Below are 20,221 nucleotides of genomic sequence, written 5' to 3' on the forward strand. Positions count from 1 at the left end.
TCATATATTGCCATTAATTCGTTTTAGGTCCTTAAACATATTGAATTCTATTTTACCCCTTCAACTTTTAAAGTATTAATAGTTTTGGTCCTTGGGCCTAATTAGTGATAATTTTGCCCTTTCAAAGAAAATATATAGTCCAACTATCTTTTTACCTATGCTCAAGATCAAAACCAACATATTTTCGAAAATAAATTTAAGCCTCCACAAATTCATATCTTTCTTTGACTTCCTTGTTGCCAAGTATTCAAAGTCCTCGATTTTATGGACTTCCTCCAATCATATTACCGCAACAAATGGTTTGTAGGCACTTGGCTCCTTCAGCAACAAACAACACAGTCTTATTTTTTTTTCCTATCTTAGGGTGTAAAAGTACTCCAACGTAGAGATTTAATAAAATTTTGGATAAACAAGTTGAATAGAAGCATTTACTTTATTGAAGAAATTTTGAAATATTACATCAATACTTCTTCCTCTATAGGAGGAGACAACTGTTTTAGCTCTCATATAGAGGGCTATACTTATGGGGAAAACACCCATAAAACTGATGATTTAAAACTACAAAGATTTGGACACTCAAAATATTATGTTTTGAAGAGTCGGAGAAATTTTTTTGATGATTCTTATCTGCTCCATTGCCTCCTTTTTTAAAGTTGTCCGTGGACTCCAAACTTGTTTTTTGTTGACATCGTTGTGTTCGTCATTGCTGCAACCTTTCCAACTAGTGACCATAATGTCTTGTCGACCCTATACTTGCTAGCTGGCTTTTCTTCTTTCTAATTGTTGGTCTTTGTCTTCTTTTGCCGACAATCTTACTTTTTTTTTTTTTAATTTTTACATTCTACAGGTTTTACTTTACTTTGTAAAAAAATGCTTTCTTTTATCCTTGTCCTATTCTGATTTGGATTTCTTTTGGATGATTCGAATTTTAGTGCCGAATAAGGGCTTTTCTTGTTTTTCATAGCAAGGACATATATGGTTGTACCACCGCCTAATATTGTTAGAATAGGTGACCTGAAACCCAATTGAATTGGCATGCTTGTAACTATTCTGACAATAACTCAATTTTGTGTAATATTATTCAGTGGATAAAATGCGTATTCTCTATTGGCATATCATTTATTGTGCTTATTACATTTATGTTTGCGTTTTTGTTAAACATCACAACAAAGCCCACAGACCAACTTGAACAACTGTGCAATAGTTGGCTTGTGCATTGGGTGGCGGTCATGAAACCAACTGTTTAGGGTTGGGTCTGAAATATTCCAAGTCGAGGACCATGAGAATGGGCATCAAACTGTCTTATGGAGACTCGCATTAAGAATCGTATTCATTTGATGAGTGTCATGTTTCATCGGTGACAGATGTAGGACGTCTATGCGGTCTTAATAGGTCGATTCGACAATTGAATTGACTCGCGTGCATCATAATATGGAAGGCTTGGGGCTTGGTTGGTATGACTTGAGTCCCCGGCTTTGATAGTACGAGAGTAGTCCTCAGACTTGAGGAATCATGAGTCATGTGCATTCGATGACTATACCTTAGAATTGTGTGAGAGATGATTGTGTCTCAGACATGATCATTATAAGCCTTATCTAGTGCATTCAAAGTATGTAGCAAGGACGGTGAGTTCCAAGAAGAGGATGCGTCCCCTGTGAAAACGTGATAGAGGTATCTCCGATGCACATGGAGATGCCTCTACGCTCTATAAAGCTGTGGCCACAGTCATTGGCCGAATAGGAAGAGGAGGTTCCTATGTCGAGCAATTTGCATAATGTGATCTCAAATATTAAGCATAGACGTCTAGTCCAAGATGGAAATTGGCGCTCAATTCCATGCCCTAGACAAAGACCGGGATAAGGTAGATGGAAGCACTGTAACCGTATGGACTTGGGAGCCTAAAAGTTCACATGAATTTTCGCCTAGTCTCTAGTGCCATGGACCATTGCTAGACCGCCACCCATGCTAACGGGTTTTCCTGATCAAAAAGTTGATCAAGAATTTATTAATTAAATTGAATTTACTTAATAATAGTGTTGGACACTAGCCCAAGTCTAATTAAAAGGTTAACCTAAAGAGTCACATACAAATTACCGAGAAGGAACGAGAAATTAATTGAGAATTAATTTCGTAAGTAATTAGATTACTTATATATGAGAGGGATCCATTAGATGGATAAGCCCAAAGATAAATTGATTGATTAATTTATATTGAGTTTGCCCTTATTATTTAATAAAGGCTTATTGGGTTCATATATTTAATTGGATTAAATATATGATGAATTTAATTAAGTAAAATTTAATTAAATTAAATTTAATTAATTGAGCCCTGTATTTTAATTAATTAAAATTGACCCAAGTCCATTATTTAAGATGGTGGGGATGATTGGAAAAAGAAAATTGTTGACTAACAAAATTATTTTTGGAAAATGCCATGTTTATCATCCTTTATTTGGAATAAAAGATTATTACCTTATGGATGGTTAAATGAGCCTAGACATGTTTATTGCATCCATTCAAGATAAATATATATATATATATATGTATATTAGTTATTTGGAATAACTAATGAATACATAACAAAGAAAGAGAATAATTTCCTCTTCTCCCTATTCATTCCACTTGGCCAGACCCCCCCTCTTGTTCACACTGGTGTGTTCTTCTCCTTGATTCTTAATCTCATGTTTCAATTTGGTGTGGACGTGACTTTAGAGGGTCTCTACGTTGATGCCTTAGGGGAAGGAATCAATGAAGGAGGTTCGAAATAAATCGAGAAAAGGTAACTCTTGATGTACGATTTTTGTTCCTCTCATTTTTTATTATATCAATAGCCCCGTTAATTTTATTATCGTTTAATTTTATTAACTACATCGAATGTCCGAAAATTCCAAGGGTATACCCCTTGGAACTTATGGTTTCATTGCAATTTTATTTTATTTTATGCAATTTATTTTAACCGCTTCCAATTACGCATTCTGGGGCCAATCCACTCGCACCGCATGGTGGCTTTTAAGTTGTATCAGAGCCCGGTTCGATGTAAGGGCTATCGTATTGTGTGAATAAGCATGACAATATATTTTTTATTGCTTTTGAAGCAAGATATATTTTTGCTTATTCTTAGATGATTATATGAGAAAATTATTTGTTTAATTTTTTCATTTTGGATGATTTAAGTATTTAAAATTGGATTTTCTGATAAAATACTTGTTTTAGTTTCAGTTTAATATATGGAAATAAGAAAAAAGGAGAAACTGGTACTGTAGCAGTGCACTGCCGACCGATAGTGCTCAGCGTGCGTGCAGGTGAGAGCCTGCACGCAGGTCTGGCCAGCGCGCGCAGGCAGCAGCCCATTGTGCGACTTTCTGCTGCTGCTGTTGCCGACGGTTGGGCCATTTTTCAAAAAATTCGATTTTAAATTTATGCATATTTTTTGAAAAATATTAATTATTGCTAATTTAATTTTGGAGAAAATTTTAGATTTTTCCTATAATTAAATTGCTTTAATTAATTTGGATTAATTGTGCGCGTTGGATGTATGAGGCTTAATCATCTATTTGAGATGCAAATTTTAAACTTATTATTTACTGCATATATTTTTTTGGAAAAAATGCAAGCAACCCCCTTGTGATATCGCAAATGAGCAAATTACCCCCTTATGAAAAAATAAATAGCGATTTACCTCCCTTTAATTTTTTAAATACAACAATTTACCCCCAAATGATTTTTTAAAATAAAGCAATTTATCTTCCTGTATAAGGAGGTAAATTGCTTCATTTTAAAAAGTATAAGGGGGTAAATTGCTATATTTTTTTCATAGGGGGGTAAAGAGCTCATTGTCATTATCACAGGGGTATAAATTGCAATTCACCCATAATTGTTTCTTGTGATATTGTGAATCTTCATCTTCTTGTCTAGCATGATTAATCGTTATTATATGTTAGAATAAATATGAACGGATGATCATGGAGCCCTAGACCGCAAGTATGTCTTCTAATTTTTGTTGGGTGGGCCTATGTGAACTTGTGATTTTATTTTCTCCTCCCTCCTCGGTTTTAGCCTAGGAATAATAAGGCTCGATATCCCCTCCTAATGTACTTTCCCCCACTCTAATCGGGGTTTCTTATTCAATTGTAATGAGAGTAGTATAGGATATTTTTTGTGAGATTTTTCATTTTGAGCAAGCCCATGGAGAACAAGGCCCACGAAGGAGCAGTCCCATGGAAAAGGCGGCCTATCGAGATGAAATAAGGCCCATCTATATGTTGTTGGGTGATATTACTTTGTAATAGCATAGGGCCACTTTAGACTCACTGCAGGCTCAATGGGTCACATAGGTTGTACTCGTGATTATCCAACAAGGGTATGCTAGGTTTCATTAGTGTTTATTTAAATGCTTTAAATATTTGGTATTTATGCATACAATATTTACATGTGATGAGGTCTCGGTCAAACAACTCATAATTAACTCTCACTTGGTTGGACCTAGTTGAAGTGTTAAGGCCCAAAATGGACTTAGATCAAAATAGTTTGATCTGTCTAAGATTTCCATCCACAATAATATGGTGAGGAAGCTACAACTAGCCAAGTGTGGTTTAACGAGTCGTGGCACATTTGGACTAGAGGCAAGTTACACCATCATTGTGAAGAAAGGAACATGCTCAATGTTTTCCTATCTCACGAGTCGTGGAGGGCGAAAGCTGAGATGTGATTTGATTGATGGGTTTGAGCCCAACACTAAAATATTAAGCTCATAAATGGACTTGGATTGAAATGGCATTTTGATCTGTCCAGGCCTTCCATCCATAGCAATATCATGAGGAAGCTGTCGTTATCTAAATGTAGTCTCACAAGTCGTGGCACATTTGAAATAGTAGGCAAGTTGTATTATTGTTATGAACATAGGAATTCACTCGTTGTTTTCCTATCTCACGAGTCGTGAGGCAACAATTGAGGTATGATTTGGTTGATGGGTCGAGCTTAACATCGAGTAGCATGATTCGCTTGGAGTCCTCGGGATTATGTGAAGAGGTGAGGCGAAAGATCTTGGGAATCTCATGGAAGAATGATATTGGATATCTCCCACGAGGCTTTTGCTATGTGAATCGTAAAAGTGGGGCATGAAAAATTCTCTTTTGGATCCCAAGCCCACTAGGAAAGGCTTTCGGAACCCCATTTGAGAATGGTGGGCTTTCGTATAAATAGTGGGAGAGCTATAGACTAAAAACCAAGTCTTTAAGCTTAATCATAATATTACAATCATTCGTTGATTTCTGTTTAATTTTTTATTTTCTAGAAAATGTCTAAGAATCCTTTAACCATGATAATGGAGACTAATAAATTCAATAACACGAACTACAACGATTAGTTGCAAAGTCTAAGGATCGTCCTAGATTTCGGGAACTAGGGCTATGTCTTGGACAAGCCACTCCCAACAATCTTGCTGGAAGGGTCCTCGTCTGAAGAACGTGTCACGTTTGAGAAGTGGCTTGAGGACAACCTCAAGATCCATAAAATCATATTGGCTTCAATGTCCAATGACATCCAAAAGCAATATGCTAGGCTGGATGATGTTCCCTCGATAACGATGGCATGAAGTTTATGCGGTTCCTGATAGGCATATTAGATATACCGCTATAAAAGCTTTCTTCGGGACCAAGATGGCCGAAGGATCCTTTATACAAAGTCATGAGGTTAAGATGCTATTCCTAGTAGAGAAGCTCGAAGACCTTAAAGTTGAGCTTGACAATGACACGTACATTGACGTGATCCTTTAGTCATTTCCTCTGTCCTATGACCCATTTATTATTAACTACAACATGAATAGACTTGAGAAGTCTATTCATGAGTTAATTAATATGATGGCCCAATACGAAGCGACGACCGACAAGTCTACGCCGACAGTATCGGCAGGAGGGGCTTCAACCTCCAAAGCGAATGTCAAGAGGGCCGGACGCTGGAAGAGGAAGAAGGGCAAAGGACAAGCCATCGCAGCCACTGCTATTGCTTTAAGTGCCCCTACTGCTCCTGTGGAAATGGGCAAAGGGAAATGGAAGGTTGGCAGTTCTCAACGGTCAAAGGCAAATGATGTCCGCAATCATTGCCCAGGGAATGGGTATTGGAACAGGGAGTGCCCACAACTCCTCTCCAGCCCAGGTACGTTTGTGATTGAGGTGAATATGATAACTGATTCTGTTTCTTGAGTATTGGATACTGGTTGTGGAGCTCACATCTCCAATAACTTACAGGTGTTGGAAAGAAGCAGAATGCTAAGTAAGGATGAGATGATTCTAAAGCTAGGCAATGGGAAGGCCATCACTGCAAAAGCCATGGGATCTCTCGACTCAGCTATTAGTGATCATATTCGGATAGAATTAAAAGACTGTTATTATGTATGGAGCATGATCAAGAATATTATTTTCATTCTTGTTTTACACAATGATGGTTATATATTTACGATCAATAAAAATAGTTTTTATTTGATGATTGATAATAACTATCATCTGCTTGATCTATTGGTGAATGGTCTATATATTCTCCAACAGACTAATTGGATTATGACTGCCCAACATAAACGAAAAATAGATAATCATGAAAACGCACAGTTATGGCACGCAAGGCTAGGCCATATCTCAAAAGATAGGATGAGAAAGTGGGTAGAATCAAAGAGTCTAGAGATAGACGATTTGGACAGCCTACTGACTCCTGAATCCTATTTGAAAGGGAAAATGACCAAGAAGCTCTTTGTTGGACAAAGAGCGCTTGCCAACGGTCTTTTGGATTTGATCCATACAGATGTCTGTGGACCATTAAATACTCCAACTAGAGGAGGATTCTCGTATTTCATAACCTTTACCAATGATCACTCACGGTACGGTTATCTTTACCTAATAAGGTACAAATCTGAGGTCTTTAGAAGGTTTAAGGAGTATAGACTTGAAGTCGAGAATCAAATTGATCGTAAAATTAAAGCCCTTTCGGTCGGACCAAGGTGGAGAGTATTTAAGTGGTGAATTCATTAATTATTTAAAGGAGATTGGAATTCTCTCTCCTAGAATGCCACAACTGAATCGTAGCTAAAAGAAGGAATCAAGCCATGTTGGACATCGTTCGATCCATGATGAGTTTTACAAAATTTCCCCCTTCCTTCTAAGGTCACGTTCTTGAGACGGTGGCCAAATTACTTAACAGGCGCCATCTAAGATAGTGCCCTGGACGTCATATGAGATCTAGCATGGCAAGCCTACATCCTACAAGTATTTAAGAGTGTAGGGTAGCCCGCATACATCAAGAGGCTAGTGGGAGACAAACTAGACTCGAGGTCTAGTCTGTGCAGGTTTGTCGGATAGCCAAAAGAAACTGTGGGATACTACTTCTGTGATCCTTCTGAGCAAAAGGTTTTTGTCTCAAGAATGCAGTGTTCTTGTAAAAGGGTCTTCCTATTGATAGCCACGCGATGAGGTGCTACTTGATAGTTCCCACTGATAGTGCTCCAACCCTCCGTAGGTCAATCAAGGAATCGCGACCACCTGATACATACGAAGTCCTAGGGTTGACCAATCAATTGGATAATGATCCAAGGACGTATGGAGAAGCGATATAGGACATCTATTCGGATAAGTGGCTTGAGGCCATAAAATCCGAAATGGACTCGATGGGTTCAAATCAAGTTTGGACCCTCGTAGACCCACCTAAAAATATTAAACCTATTAGGCGCAAATGGGTCTACAAACGTAAGCTTGGAGCTGATGGGAACGTTACAGCCTTTAAGGCTAAGCTCGTGGCAAAAGGATACGCTCAACGACCTAGGGTCGATTTCGAGGAAACCTATTTGCCCATAGCCATGGCCAAGTCCATTCAGATTCTGCTTGCCATAGCAGCATGGTATGACTATGAAATATGGAAGATGGACATAAAAACAGTTTTTCTCAATGGTTTTGTTGAGGAAGGGATCTACATGGATTACATGGATCAGCCGAAGGGTTATACTTCCCTTGGAGAAGAACAAAAGGTCTGTCGTCTCCAAAAGTCCATCTATGGCCTCAAACAAGCTTCCGAAGCTGGAACACACGTTTTGATGAAGTCATACAGGGTTATGATTTCATCAAGAACGAATTTGATCCTTGTGTATACAAGAATATCAGTGGGAGTGCGGTTGCGTACCTTGTGCTTTATGTAAATGACATCTTACTCATTGGGAATAATGTTAAGATGTTGGGCGACAATAAAATATGGTTGTCCACACAATTTTCCATGAACGATATGGGTGAGGCCTTACATCCTCGGGATCAAGATCTATAGGGATAGATCTAGAAGGATGTTAGGGTTGACCTAATCCCCGTATATTAAGAAACTCTTAAAGAGATTCAAGATGGACAACTCAAAACGAGGATTCCTTCCCATGAGGCATGGGATTGAGATGTCCAATAAGCAGTCTCCCAAAACTGGTGAGCAACTTAAGAGGATGTCGGACATCCCTTATGCTTCAGCTGTAGGAAGCATTCAGTATGATGTCCAGTGCACCAGGCCTGATGTCACATACACTTTGAGCGTGACGAGCAGATATCGGGCATGCACCGGGGAGGCGCACTGGAGCGCAGTCAAGATAATACTTAAGTACCTAAAAAGGACTAAAGATGTGTCCTTGATTTACGGTAATGGAGAATTGATATTGGAAGGTTATAGCAACGCTAGCTTCCAATCAGACGATGATGATGCCAAGTCTTAGTCGGATTTTGTATTCAATTTGAATTGTGGTTTGGTTGCTTGGAAAAGCTCTAAGGATACCATAGCGGATTCCACCACGGAAGCTGAATACATAGCGGCTTTGGAAACAGCTAAGGTAGCGATTTAGATGAAAAACTACATCCAGAAGTTGGGTGTGGTACCTAGCATTGTTGAGCCTGTAGTTATCTTCTGTGATAACAACATGGCGATAGCACAAGCAAAGGAACTGAGATCCCATCACCGTTCCAAACATATTCTTAGACGCTACCATCTCAGTAGAAAACATAGCGGATTCACTTATTAGTCGATGTCTCAAATCGTCCATTCTCGACATCTGGATAAGATGGATTTTTTGAGGTCGATAGGTGGTTGGCTATAGATCGAGTAGGAGATTGTTAGAATAGGTGACCTGAAAGCCAATTGGATTGGCATGCTTGTAAACTATTATAACAATAACTCGATTTTGTGTAATATTATTCAGTGAATAAAATGAGTATTCGCTATTGGCATTTCATTTGTTGTGCTCATTACATTTATGTTTGCGTTTATGTCAAACATCATAAGAAAGCCCACAGACCACTAAACAACCGTGCATCAGTTGGACTGCGCATTAGATGGCAGTCATAAAATCAACTATTTAGGATTGGGTCTGAAATGTTCCAAGTCGAGGACCATGAGAATGGGCATCGAAATATCCTATGGAGACTTGAATTAAGAGTCGCATTCATTTGATGAGTGTCATGTTTCATTGGCGACAGAGGACGTCTATGCGATCTTAATGGGTCGATGGACTAGGTGTCAAGTCGAATTAACAGACTTGCGGGGTTCGTCACAAGGAAGTCTTAGAGTCTTGGTCGGTATGACTTAAGTCCCCGACTCCGATAGTACGAGAATAGTCCTCAGACTTGAGGAATCACGGCAGTCACATGCATGCGATGACTGTATCTTAGATTCGTGCGAGAGGTGATCGTGTCCCAGACATGATCACCATAAGCCTTGTCTAGTGAATTCAAAATTTGTAGTGAGGATAATGAGTTCAAAGAAGAGGATCCATCCCCTGTTAAAACGTGACAGAGGTATGTACTATGCACTTGGAGATACGTCTACACTCTATAAAGTTGTGGCCACAGTCATTGGTCAAATAGGAAGAGGAGGTTCCTATGTCGAGCAATTTGGCATAACGCGATCTCAAGTATTACACATAGATGCCTAATTCAGGATAGAAATTGACGCCCAATTCCATGCCCTAGGCTAAGGATGGGAGACGATAAATAGAAGGACCGTACCCGTATTGTAGCACCCCCTTCGCTACAAGGGCTATATCTACCCTAAACGTCATACTTATAATAATCCCTGTGTTTATATATATAAATGCACATAATCATCTATCCATATGCATACATAGTCACAAAATCATAACGACATAGTCAACCCACAACCTCACGTATATACAAATCAAACACCACAGGTGATCCACCACAGTTGATCGCTACGCCTATGTTCTCTTTATACAAACAAAATAAGATTTGTACTCTAGCTGACAAGAGGAGAAAACAGCATACTGGCCCGACCTGCCTGGGTATAGTGCGTAGACCTATTCTTCAACAGTCAAACACCTCAAAGTCTACTCCTGAAAGAAAATGTTAACAGAGGGATGAGTCTGCCACTCAGTAGGTAAATAATCAGCCCTATCTATATATGTATATCAAACACAGCCCAAACAGGACAAGTAGGCAACATGCATGGGTTACAGTCAATTTAACACCAACATAATCAATTGTAGTACACCACATAGCTATCTCACAATAAAATAATCAACTTCCTTTTTCCTAGTTTGCTTACCAGAAGGTGATATCGTATTTTTCCCGTCAACTCAATCTCACCGTTATATAAATTTAAGTGAATCCCTTTGACAGCCGGCTCATCAATCTCATTTCGCATCATAGCTCTTTTCAATTCGTATCATAGCTCTTTTCACATCACATCTTTTTCATATCGCATCAAAGCTCTTTTCATTTCATTTCGCCTTATAGGCTTTTCAACACGTCAAGGGGTATTCACGCCACCATTATATTCAATTTCCACCACTCCCTCATTTCCAAATATCACAATTCTTGTAAGCAACTAGTAACGTAAAACAATATATCATTACATTCTCATTTTCAGACACCCACAACACAACATACAACAAACATGATATTTCAACGTATTTTCTCATTCCACGTACACAATGCCATCAATCAAATCAAATCATTCACCATGCATATATTTTCAAATAAAACAATATCAGCATGAACCACAAAGTCAAATAATACCACAAATAAAGAGAACATATATAGATAATACTAATTATTTACTTACCTCAATCTTACAACGTTTCTTTCTACTCAACCGCTAATTGTCAGTCCTTTCACCTCACCTCCGTATCCTATAATGAGTTATACCATATTCAATTAATATATCGATAATATCGTAATTTCTTTTAAATATAATATTAAATCTCTTTAGTACGATTTCCAATAATTCTTTAATACTCCACTTCTATCGAAATATAAATTTTCGTTCTAGTTCTTCTCAATAACTAGACACTATAGGCTTCATAAAAATATTTATGATTTATCAAGTGACTCATAGGAATTTATTTAACTAAACCCCTTATACATTTATAACTATCATTTTTAATAACATCCTTAAATTAAATTATCATTAAAACCTTATTCTTCCTCTTTAACAATATATTATTTCTTAAGTATAGTTTTCGGAATATTCTTACGAATTTGTTATTAGTTTCTCACTATTATATAATTTAATTAAATAACAATACGTAGAATTGCGTATTTGGTTAACAATTCCCATGGAATTATATAAATTGGCTATAGCAACATTTAAATCTAATAAATTTAATAATCTAATTAACCAACGATATCATTTTTTTATCCGATTTGATATTTAATTCGGTACTAATTTAAATAGTCAAAATCATAAAGTACTCCAATTAAATAGTATATCGCTTAATATAATCAACATTTAATAAATGAACTAATTAAATAATATAATTACATAAATTAATAAAAATTAAAATAGCAATTTTCTTACCTCCGTCTGTTTTTCTTCTCCCGCCAAAAAATTGCAATTTGTTGTGTGTGTTGTATGTGCATATGTTTGTGTGTGTATATTAAAAACAACAAACAAACTAAAATTAAAAAAAAAAAGGAAAAGAGGGAGTGAGGCGGTGGGAGTTGGGCCCCACCTCCACTCTCAATTCTCTCTCTCTCTACTTATATATATATTATTTTTAATATAATATTATTATTATTTTATTTATTTAATTAAATTTTTCTCAAAATACCATTTACGTCCTTCCTAATTTTCTTAATTAATATAAATTGTTCCAAAATATTATAATGAACTCCAATTTAATCATTCAAATGTTATTATATTTCAATTATGACCCATAATTTATTTACTAATTAATTAAATTTTATAAAAATTTATCAATTCATCCCTCAATTATATATTATTATTTTCGGGGCGTCACACGTATGGACTTGAGAGCCTAAAAGTTCACCTGGATTTTTCCCTAGTCTTTAGTGCCATGGATCGTTACTACACGACGACCCATGGTGACGGGCTTTCTTGATCAAGGTTGATCAATAATTATTAAATTAATTAGATTTAATTTATAATAGTGTTGGACACTAGCCCAAGTCTAGATGAAAGATGAACCTAAATAGTCACATACAAATCACCAAGAAGGGACGAGTAATTAATTAAGAACCAATTCCGTAAGTAATTGGATTACTTATATATGAGAGGGATCTATTTGATGGATAAGCCCAAAGATAAATTGATTAGATTAATTTATTGCCCTTATTATTTAATGAGTTGGACTTATTATTTAATAAAGGCTTTTTGGGTTCATATATTTAATTAGATTAAATATATGATGGATTATATTAATTGGGCTCATTATTTAAGTTGGTGGAAATGATTAAAAAAAGAAAATTATTAACTAACAAAATCATTTTTGAAAAATGTCATGTTAGTCATCCTTTATTTGGAATAAAGGATTATTAACTTATGGATGATTAAATGAACCTAGACATATTTTAATGCATCCATTCAAGGTATATATATGTATGTTAGTTATTTGAAATAACTAATGAATACATAAGAAAGAAAGAAAATAATTTCCTCTTCTCCCTATTCATTCCACTCTGTCGAACCCTCCCTCTTGTGCTCACTGGTGTCTTCTTCTCCTTAATTCTTTTCTAGTAAATTGAACTGAGGAATCCCACGTTCCGGTGTAGTGTGGACGCAACTTTAGAGGGTCTCTATGTTGAGGCCTTGGGTGAACGAATCAACGAAGGAGGCGAAATAAATCAAAAAAAGGTAATTCTTGATTTATGATTTTTGTTCCTCTTGTTTGTAATTATACCAATAGCCCATTAATTTTATTATCGTTTAATTTTATTAACTACATCGAACACCCGGGAACTCCAAGGGTACACCCCTCGGAATTTGTGGTTTCATTGCGATATCATTTTATTTTACACAATTTATTTTAATCGCTCCGCTTCCGTATTCCCGGGACGATCCAATCGCACCCCGTGGTGCCTTTAATATGCAGCATATTGCATGTCTTGATCCTCAGCTTCAGTCGCTGGTATCTTATTTCCCAATATCAGCATCCTCCTCTTTTCAAATAAGCTTTCTGTGAACTCAATACTTTTCCATGTCATGAAATTGAACAGGAATGATCCATTTTAACTTGTTCAAGAAGATTTTAAAAGGATACTTCACTTTGTCCATATTAGTGAGACAGACCCATAGTTCCTAAGCTCTCCTGATAGAAATATCATCCTCACTTTTGGCTGATACTAGTGGAGCTTCTTTTGAAGTAGTTTTGATTTTGTTGAAAGCTACCATGTCTAGCCTCTGCAGCTTCATAAAATGAAATGTTGAGTGAGACCCTTTCCTTGCAGTTTCTAAAGTTGTTGATACGAACTTTAACTCTAGAATATCGTCCCATTTTAAGTGAGGGTTGTTTTGCCATGAGTCGTTCATCCCACTAATCTACTTTGGAAGCTTTAAAATTTCCGGAAAGCCTTAGTGACATAGTATGAACTGAAGTTAGAGCTATAAAATCATACCATTCTCGGACATCTTCTAGTTTAGGCACTTCTAGCATTTAGACTCTGTTATATTTTCCAAATGCTTCAATTAAGGTCTTAGCTGAATTCACTCCTTTGTGAGAAATTAATTTTTTCTACATTCTCTGGTAGACCTGCCAAGTAGAAGAAGAAGTTATTAACTCATTAGTGTTAGCCATAGTGGTTTCAGCCATTGGCTTAAAGCTAATTTCTCCCTTTTTAACCCCAAAGGTGCTATGTTGACTTGAATCATCAGGAGTTTGTACTTCCTGTGATCCAATTGTTGTCGTTTTACTAGAATCTGGTGATGACCTCGTGCAAGTGGTACTTGAATCCGCCGCTACAGGTCAAGAGCCCTGTACTCTAAGGGCATGTTTAGGGTCATGCTCCCTCAATGGGCTTTGTGATCATTCTCATTTTTTATCCAATAAACAATAATTAACATACTTATATCAAATATAAATATGTTATACAAATAAGTACAATCCATGTATTTAACAATAGATATCCAATATCCAATACAAAAAATATAATTAAATGCAGAAAATAACATACTAATAATGTAGTTAAGAAATGGATATCAACCATACATCTAATGTACAATTTTTTTCTTTGTTTGTTTAGAATCCATTTTCAAATTAATTTAAGACACAATTTAATTTTAGAAAAATCCAATTTAACTAAAATTATAATTTTTCAAAATTAATAATTTCAGAAATATTGTAGAAATTAGAAAAATCCAATTTTCTGAAAAAAAATGGCACAAAACGGCTCAACCATTCGGAACAGTAGACGGCCGGTTGCTGCCAGGCATGCGCGTTGGGCACACTGCTCTACCGGCACGCACGCTTAAAGCCATTAAACATGCTTTCCAAAAGCAAATTAAACACGTTGTTTATGCTCAACACATAATAACATGTTAATCCTAAAGCCACAACACCGAATCGGGATATGATACCACTAAAAGAATCGGTACAATCCAGGAACGCAGCAAAAGCATGACGTAAGAAAATAATTAAAACAATTCAAAGGGGTGTTCCTTTTGAAATTTTCGGGCATTTGATGTTTGCTAAAAGCATAATAATCAACATATAAACATGCTAGACCAGTGGCTAAAGAATGACACAAAAAGCATAGAAACAAAAATGAAACTTTATCTTTTTGTTTCTATAGTTGAGCAGCAACGTGCATTGTTCCCTTTATATTCTCCCGTTCCGTTCACTTTTGGAGAGGAAAGAGAACAAATTTTGCAGCTTAGGTGCTAGTTATACATGATATGTATGTAGTCTTGTATATTACATACAATTGAATTCAAAATTCAACAACTACCAAGTTTGCCTGCAAGGCGACCTATATACACACATACATATAACCTTCAACCATGATGAAATAACCACTCCATTATCATCATTGGTGAGGAGTTTCAACTCCTTCTTAACTTGCTCCAACCTCCCTCAAATGGGTTTGGACTTCAAGTATGGACCGGACTTGATTTAATCAAATTAAATTAAGCCATAGACTTAGAGTGTCTAAACCATCTTAGAGAGCATAGGAAATATATTCATCATATACTGATAAGGGATAAATTCTTTCTTGAAATCCACCGTCCTCAATACATAATCTGACTACACTGGAAAAGGCTTATAATGACCACATCGAAGACACAGTCATCTCTCGTCAGATCTAAGATATAGCCATCATATGTATGCGACTGCCATGATTCCTCAAGTCTGAAGACTAATCCTGTACTATCGGAGCCAAGAATTCAAGTCATACCGACCAAGCCTCCAAGGCTTCCATGTGACGATTCCCACGAGTCAGTTCAATCAACTAACAATCTTGTCAACTAATCGACTAAAATTTTAAAGACATCCCATGTCTGTCACCAATGAAACACGACACTAATCAAATGAATGTAATACTTAGTGCAAGTCTATCTAGGACTCTCGATGCCCAGTCTCGAGGTCCTCGACTTTGGATTTTTCAGACCAACCTTCAGACGTTGGCTCATAGTTGTCATCCAATGCGCATCTCAACACATGGGTTATTCAATTGGTCTGTGGGCATTTATTGTGATGTTAAAACATCGTTCAACGTAAATAGTAAGCACAACAAATACGTAGTGCCACAGATGAATGCTTACTACATTCATTAAGATAATATCACATTCATAAAGATTATGAAATGATTCCCAAAACTGCCAATCCAATTAGCTTTCCGTTCACCATTTCTAATAATCAATTCATCCTCGTCTTGTGGTATGGTGAGCTTGGGAAGGTTATTGCAAACCTGTTTCGGCTCAAGGACCCTTTAAGTGTGGATTTCTTCCAACTTCCACTTCGAACTTTCAGCTTCTTTCAAAAACAGTCTTAAATTCCTTCTGTATTTCGCAAGATCTTTGATAAAAATTCCTGCAAAATTAGCACTCCTAAGAAGGTCTACAAATACTTCTTGTCCTTGAGAACATCCAAAAAAATTGAGAATTTTCTCCACAATATGTTCCTGTAACTCCATCCCTATTTCATCAATAAGAATCTAAGGATTCAATTTTATTGATTATGGTAGCAACTTTCTTTTCCAGAATGAACTAAACTTTCTCTATGGTATGCATCAAAAAATATCTCAAGATGTTTGATATAATCCTTCATAATTTTAGATGCAATCGTTATGTTGTCAATGTTGACGTAATTTAAAATAATCTTTAAAAAGATTATTCATTTTTTTTAAATATGTGGGGTGCATTAGCTAATTCCATTAGAAGCACATTCTAGATATATCGTCCATGTGGTGTGGAGAATACAGTAAATTATTTTTATTCACTCTCCATCTTAATATGATAAAATATAGATTTGCAATAGAATTTAGAAAACACTTTACACTTTTAATGAAATAAATTAAGTGTTCTCTGTTAGGAATGTAATAACTATCAAATTCTAATATTTTATTAACACCTTGATAACTAATTACCAACTTTAGTTTACCTCTTTTAATCTCACAATGATTTCTTATAAAAGAAACTAGGGCTATTGTAAGCAGATACTCTAGGCTTGATGAGTTTAAGCTTGATATTTTCCTTGATGAGTTCCTACATATCCTTCTTACCCTCCATGTTCATCTGGATAGACTTGTATGGAACATACTCGTACTTGCACTCTATTTTTTACTTTTAAAGTAGCTTCGATCTTGTTCTTATCCCACTATACCAGAGAGTTTTCACTAAAATTCCTATGGATGAGCCTCTTGACATTTTCGAGAGAAAACCTGCTTTCCTCGTTTATGTTTAGTGATTTTATCTCCAGTAATACTTCCTTGGTGTTCCTAATCTCTTCTTCAGATTCCTCATAGAAGCTATCGCTATCGATGAGTCCCTATTGATTGAAAGACAAAAGAGCTTTACCAAATTTTCTCTTATCCTGCATTTTCGAGTAAGTTAGTTTAAGCATCATAATCACAAACGTTTGTTGTGAAAATTTATGGGCATTATCCTGTTAAATACCTTTTCTCTTTGTAAAACTTGTATCTCACTATCACACCAATAGTAAATATCAACAGATTTTATGGTATCCTGTTCATATTTTGCAAAAGTTTGAATAAAATTATTACCCAACAAAATATCAGCACCTGTATCATAAGAGTAGATAGGAGGCGTTTTCACCCTACACCAAGGTGTTCCAAGTGCTCCTCCCATCATGATTTTTGCCTCTCATATTCTCTTATTGAGTATTAGAATTTTCTGTAAAAAAATCCCTTCCTCGAATAACGGGTAAGATTTCCATAGCTTCTCCAGAAAAAATTTATTTGTTGTGCAAATTTCTGAACCTGAATCAATATAAACTGCAAAATATTTTATGCTATATTGATCATATAATATACCAATCGATATATATAGACAAGGGATTGGTCATTCAATCCATCTGGTAACACTTTCAAGACTAAATTCCATACCATTACATTTTCTTCCCCATGGTTTATGATCTTCGAGGAATCTTAATTCCAAAGTCATACTCCCATTTTCTCGTCCTACAAGTAGAATTTCATGGCCTGTTATTTCTAATATGCCTTCATATCTAATAGGTTGTTGTAAATGATATAAGTCCTCACAAGATAAAAAGTTTCTTTCTTAGTGAGGCCAAATATAACTTGTATTTCTTTCCATCCTTCAGGGTACTTAAGTTTTACATTATCTATGCTAATCTCTTGAGTACTTAAAGCTTTTAACAACTTCTTATCCTTTCCTTTGTAGTCTGTAATCCTGTCTTCCAAAAAGAACATCTTGCTACTAAACTCAGTTTCAGAGCTACGTGTTCGGTCTAAAATTGGGTGATCTTTTATGACGATATCAACACCACCTATTCTAGGTATCCTAATTGGATCTGGTGTCATTACCTAAGCAAATTCGATTGAAAATTCTAGCTCAATATACTCTTTCCTAAAAAATAAATTAAAATGATGTGTGTTGGAAAGGGTAAAAGTTATTCTATAAGTTATAGAATGCGGTCTATTACCTTCTTTCATAAGGTTTTTTCCTCTTAAACTCCTAATATAGGTTAAGACTCTATTGAAATCTGAGTCTGCTAGGTTCTATGCAATTCTAGGATGAATATCAAACATTAATTTTCATCCACACAAATTTCTTATCATTGTTCCAACCATCTCTTAAGTTATTGATTCTTCTATCCATTATAGATTAATGTATTTGAGAATTCAATTCCTTCCTCAGAAGTTGCTTTTATTAGTACTTCAATAGTTCCTATGTGGATCCATTTCGTAGTAACAATAACTTCTTCTCTAAACTTACTTAATTCTTTAAGAATTTCTTCTTTAGAAATATGTTGCATTTCCATCACATTACTCGTAAGTTCCATGCAAATAGCAAACTCGCCTAAACTTACTTTATAGATTATGTAATGTTTCCTCTGGTTTAGACCTATCTGGTTGAGGACTTTCTCAATTCCTCGAATCCTAAATCCATCATATGGACTTAGGCTAGAATCTTGAACATGATTCTTTTCATAGTTTTGTTAGACACTGTTATCGTTGAAAAGAATGCTGACAAGCTTTCAGAGGTTTGAAACTATCTCCCTCGTTGCAGTTATTCTAACTCGGTTGAAAATCCATCTGAATCAATCTCTATTTCTTCCTCATAGACGCTTTCATTTAAAGGAGGGTCATCGAATTGGTATATAGGTACCAAATCCCCATAGTAAACTACATCTAGGATGTCATGCGTGGCTTCAAACTTCGTAGTTCACCCACGTTTCTACGGGTAGTCTGGAGATATATGTCCCTTTGCTTCGCATGTCCAACAGTTGTAGTCTTTGAAACTTTCATTAGCTCGCTGAAAGATCTCCTCGTAGGAGTTCTTCCGTGGATCTCATCTTTGTTCGTCTACATCCTTGAGATGAAGCCCTTGTTGGTCTGATCTTCTGTCTAAATTTGTATGATCTGACTTTTGATTTAGACCACCATGATCTTCGCTTGAAAGAGGTTCTATTGGAACTCCTAGGGTAGGAGTCATCGTTCTGCTTCTTCCTCTTCCTTGTCTCGCTTGATTTTCCTATCATTGTAGGAAAATCATTATTATCGCACTAGAGAGGAGTTTTTTTCATCTTACCTCTGAGTCTCTTCATATTTTTTTTGGATGGATACTTGATATCACCAACCCTTCAGTTTGCTTTAAGAATAGACATTCTCTTTGCTACTGAGTCAAGTTGTCCTTGCAAATATTCCTTAATTCAAGGCTAAAGAAAGCTTGTGTGTTTTCTCTAGCCTTCTTTGTTCTACTTCCTTGAAAGTATCTTTCTCTACTGAAGTGTATCTTAATAAGCCTTCCTAGTCATTCTGTCATTGTGCTTTTTGAATCTCCGGCAAGGAAGCCATCTTTTGGGGTATTATCCCATTAATTCTTCACAGAAGCCTCCAAGCTTAACTCCAATAATCTTATGAAGTTATCTTTTTTCGAGTTCTAGGGTTATTGTTGCTGTCTTCATAGCTGCAACCCATTCATCTATTAGTTTCTCGATATTTTGGAAGTCGATAACATCAGGTTGAGTATAGTTCCGTATGGATGCAAGAGTTGGAGCATACTCCTTGCCCAAAGTGTATTTTCAGGCACTCTCCTTGGATTTTGTCTTGGATTTTCTCTTAATCTTGTTCACACGAACGTCGGGGTGGTGTGGGTGTGGAAATATGTACTTTATCTCATTAGATGATCCTGTGGAGGATCATTGGAACTTGTACTTCCCTTCAACGGTAGTAGTGCTGAAGTGATTTCATTGGTTTGAACATTGACCAAGTCTACAATCCCAAGTTGGGAAAATGATTCAGTCAAATCTTGGAGATCAG

The 20,221-nt window shown here is 36.2% G+C and overlaps 1 protein-coding gene and 1 pseudogene across 1 annotated transcript; both read left to right on the plus strand.

Annotated features, from left to right (window-relative positions):
* Positions 1 to 5,857: 5,857 nt before the first annotated feature.
* On the plus strand, positions 5,858 to 7,009 carry LOC105179360 (uncharacterized). Its single transcript, XM_011102965.1, has 3 exons — positions 5,858 to 6,152; positions 6,201 to 6,388; positions 6,542 to 7,009. The coding sequence occupies exons 1-3, from the start codon at positions 5,858 to 5,860 to the stop codon at positions 7,007 to 7,009; spliced, it is 951 nt and encodes a 316-aa protein (XP_011101267.1).
* Positions 7,010 to 8,367: 1,358 nt separating this feature from the next.
* The window catches only part of LOC148784654 (secreted RxLR effector protein 161-like), a 43,266-nt pseudogene continuing 31,412 nt past the window's right edge, over positions 8,368 to 20,221 (plus strand).

The sequence above is a fragment of the Sesamum indicum genome, linkage group LG12 (genome assembly GCF_026168435.1).
Source record: "Sesamum indicum cultivar Baizhima isolate 11 linkage group LG12, ASM2616843v1, whole genome shotgun sequence".
NCBI lineage: Eukaryota > Viridiplantae > Streptophyta > Magnoliopsida > Lamiales > Pedaliaceae > Sesamum > Sesamum indicum.

What these genes read in the sequence shown, in the direction of transcription:
- LOC105179360 (XM_011102965.1), top strand. Translation starts at nt 5,858, where the DNA reads ATGGCCCAATACGAAGCGACGACCGACAAGTCTACGCCGACAGTATCG. An exon ending in ACAACTCCTCTCCAGCCCAG is followed by an intron (nt 6,153 to 6,200) that starts GTACGTTTGTGA and finishes CTGTTTCTTGAG; the next exon opens with TATTGGATACTGGTTGTGGA. An exon ending in AATTAAAAGACTGTTATTAT is followed by an intron (nt 6,389 to 6,541) that starts GTATGGAGCATG and finishes ATTCTCCAACAG; the next exon opens with ACTAATTGGATTATGACTGC.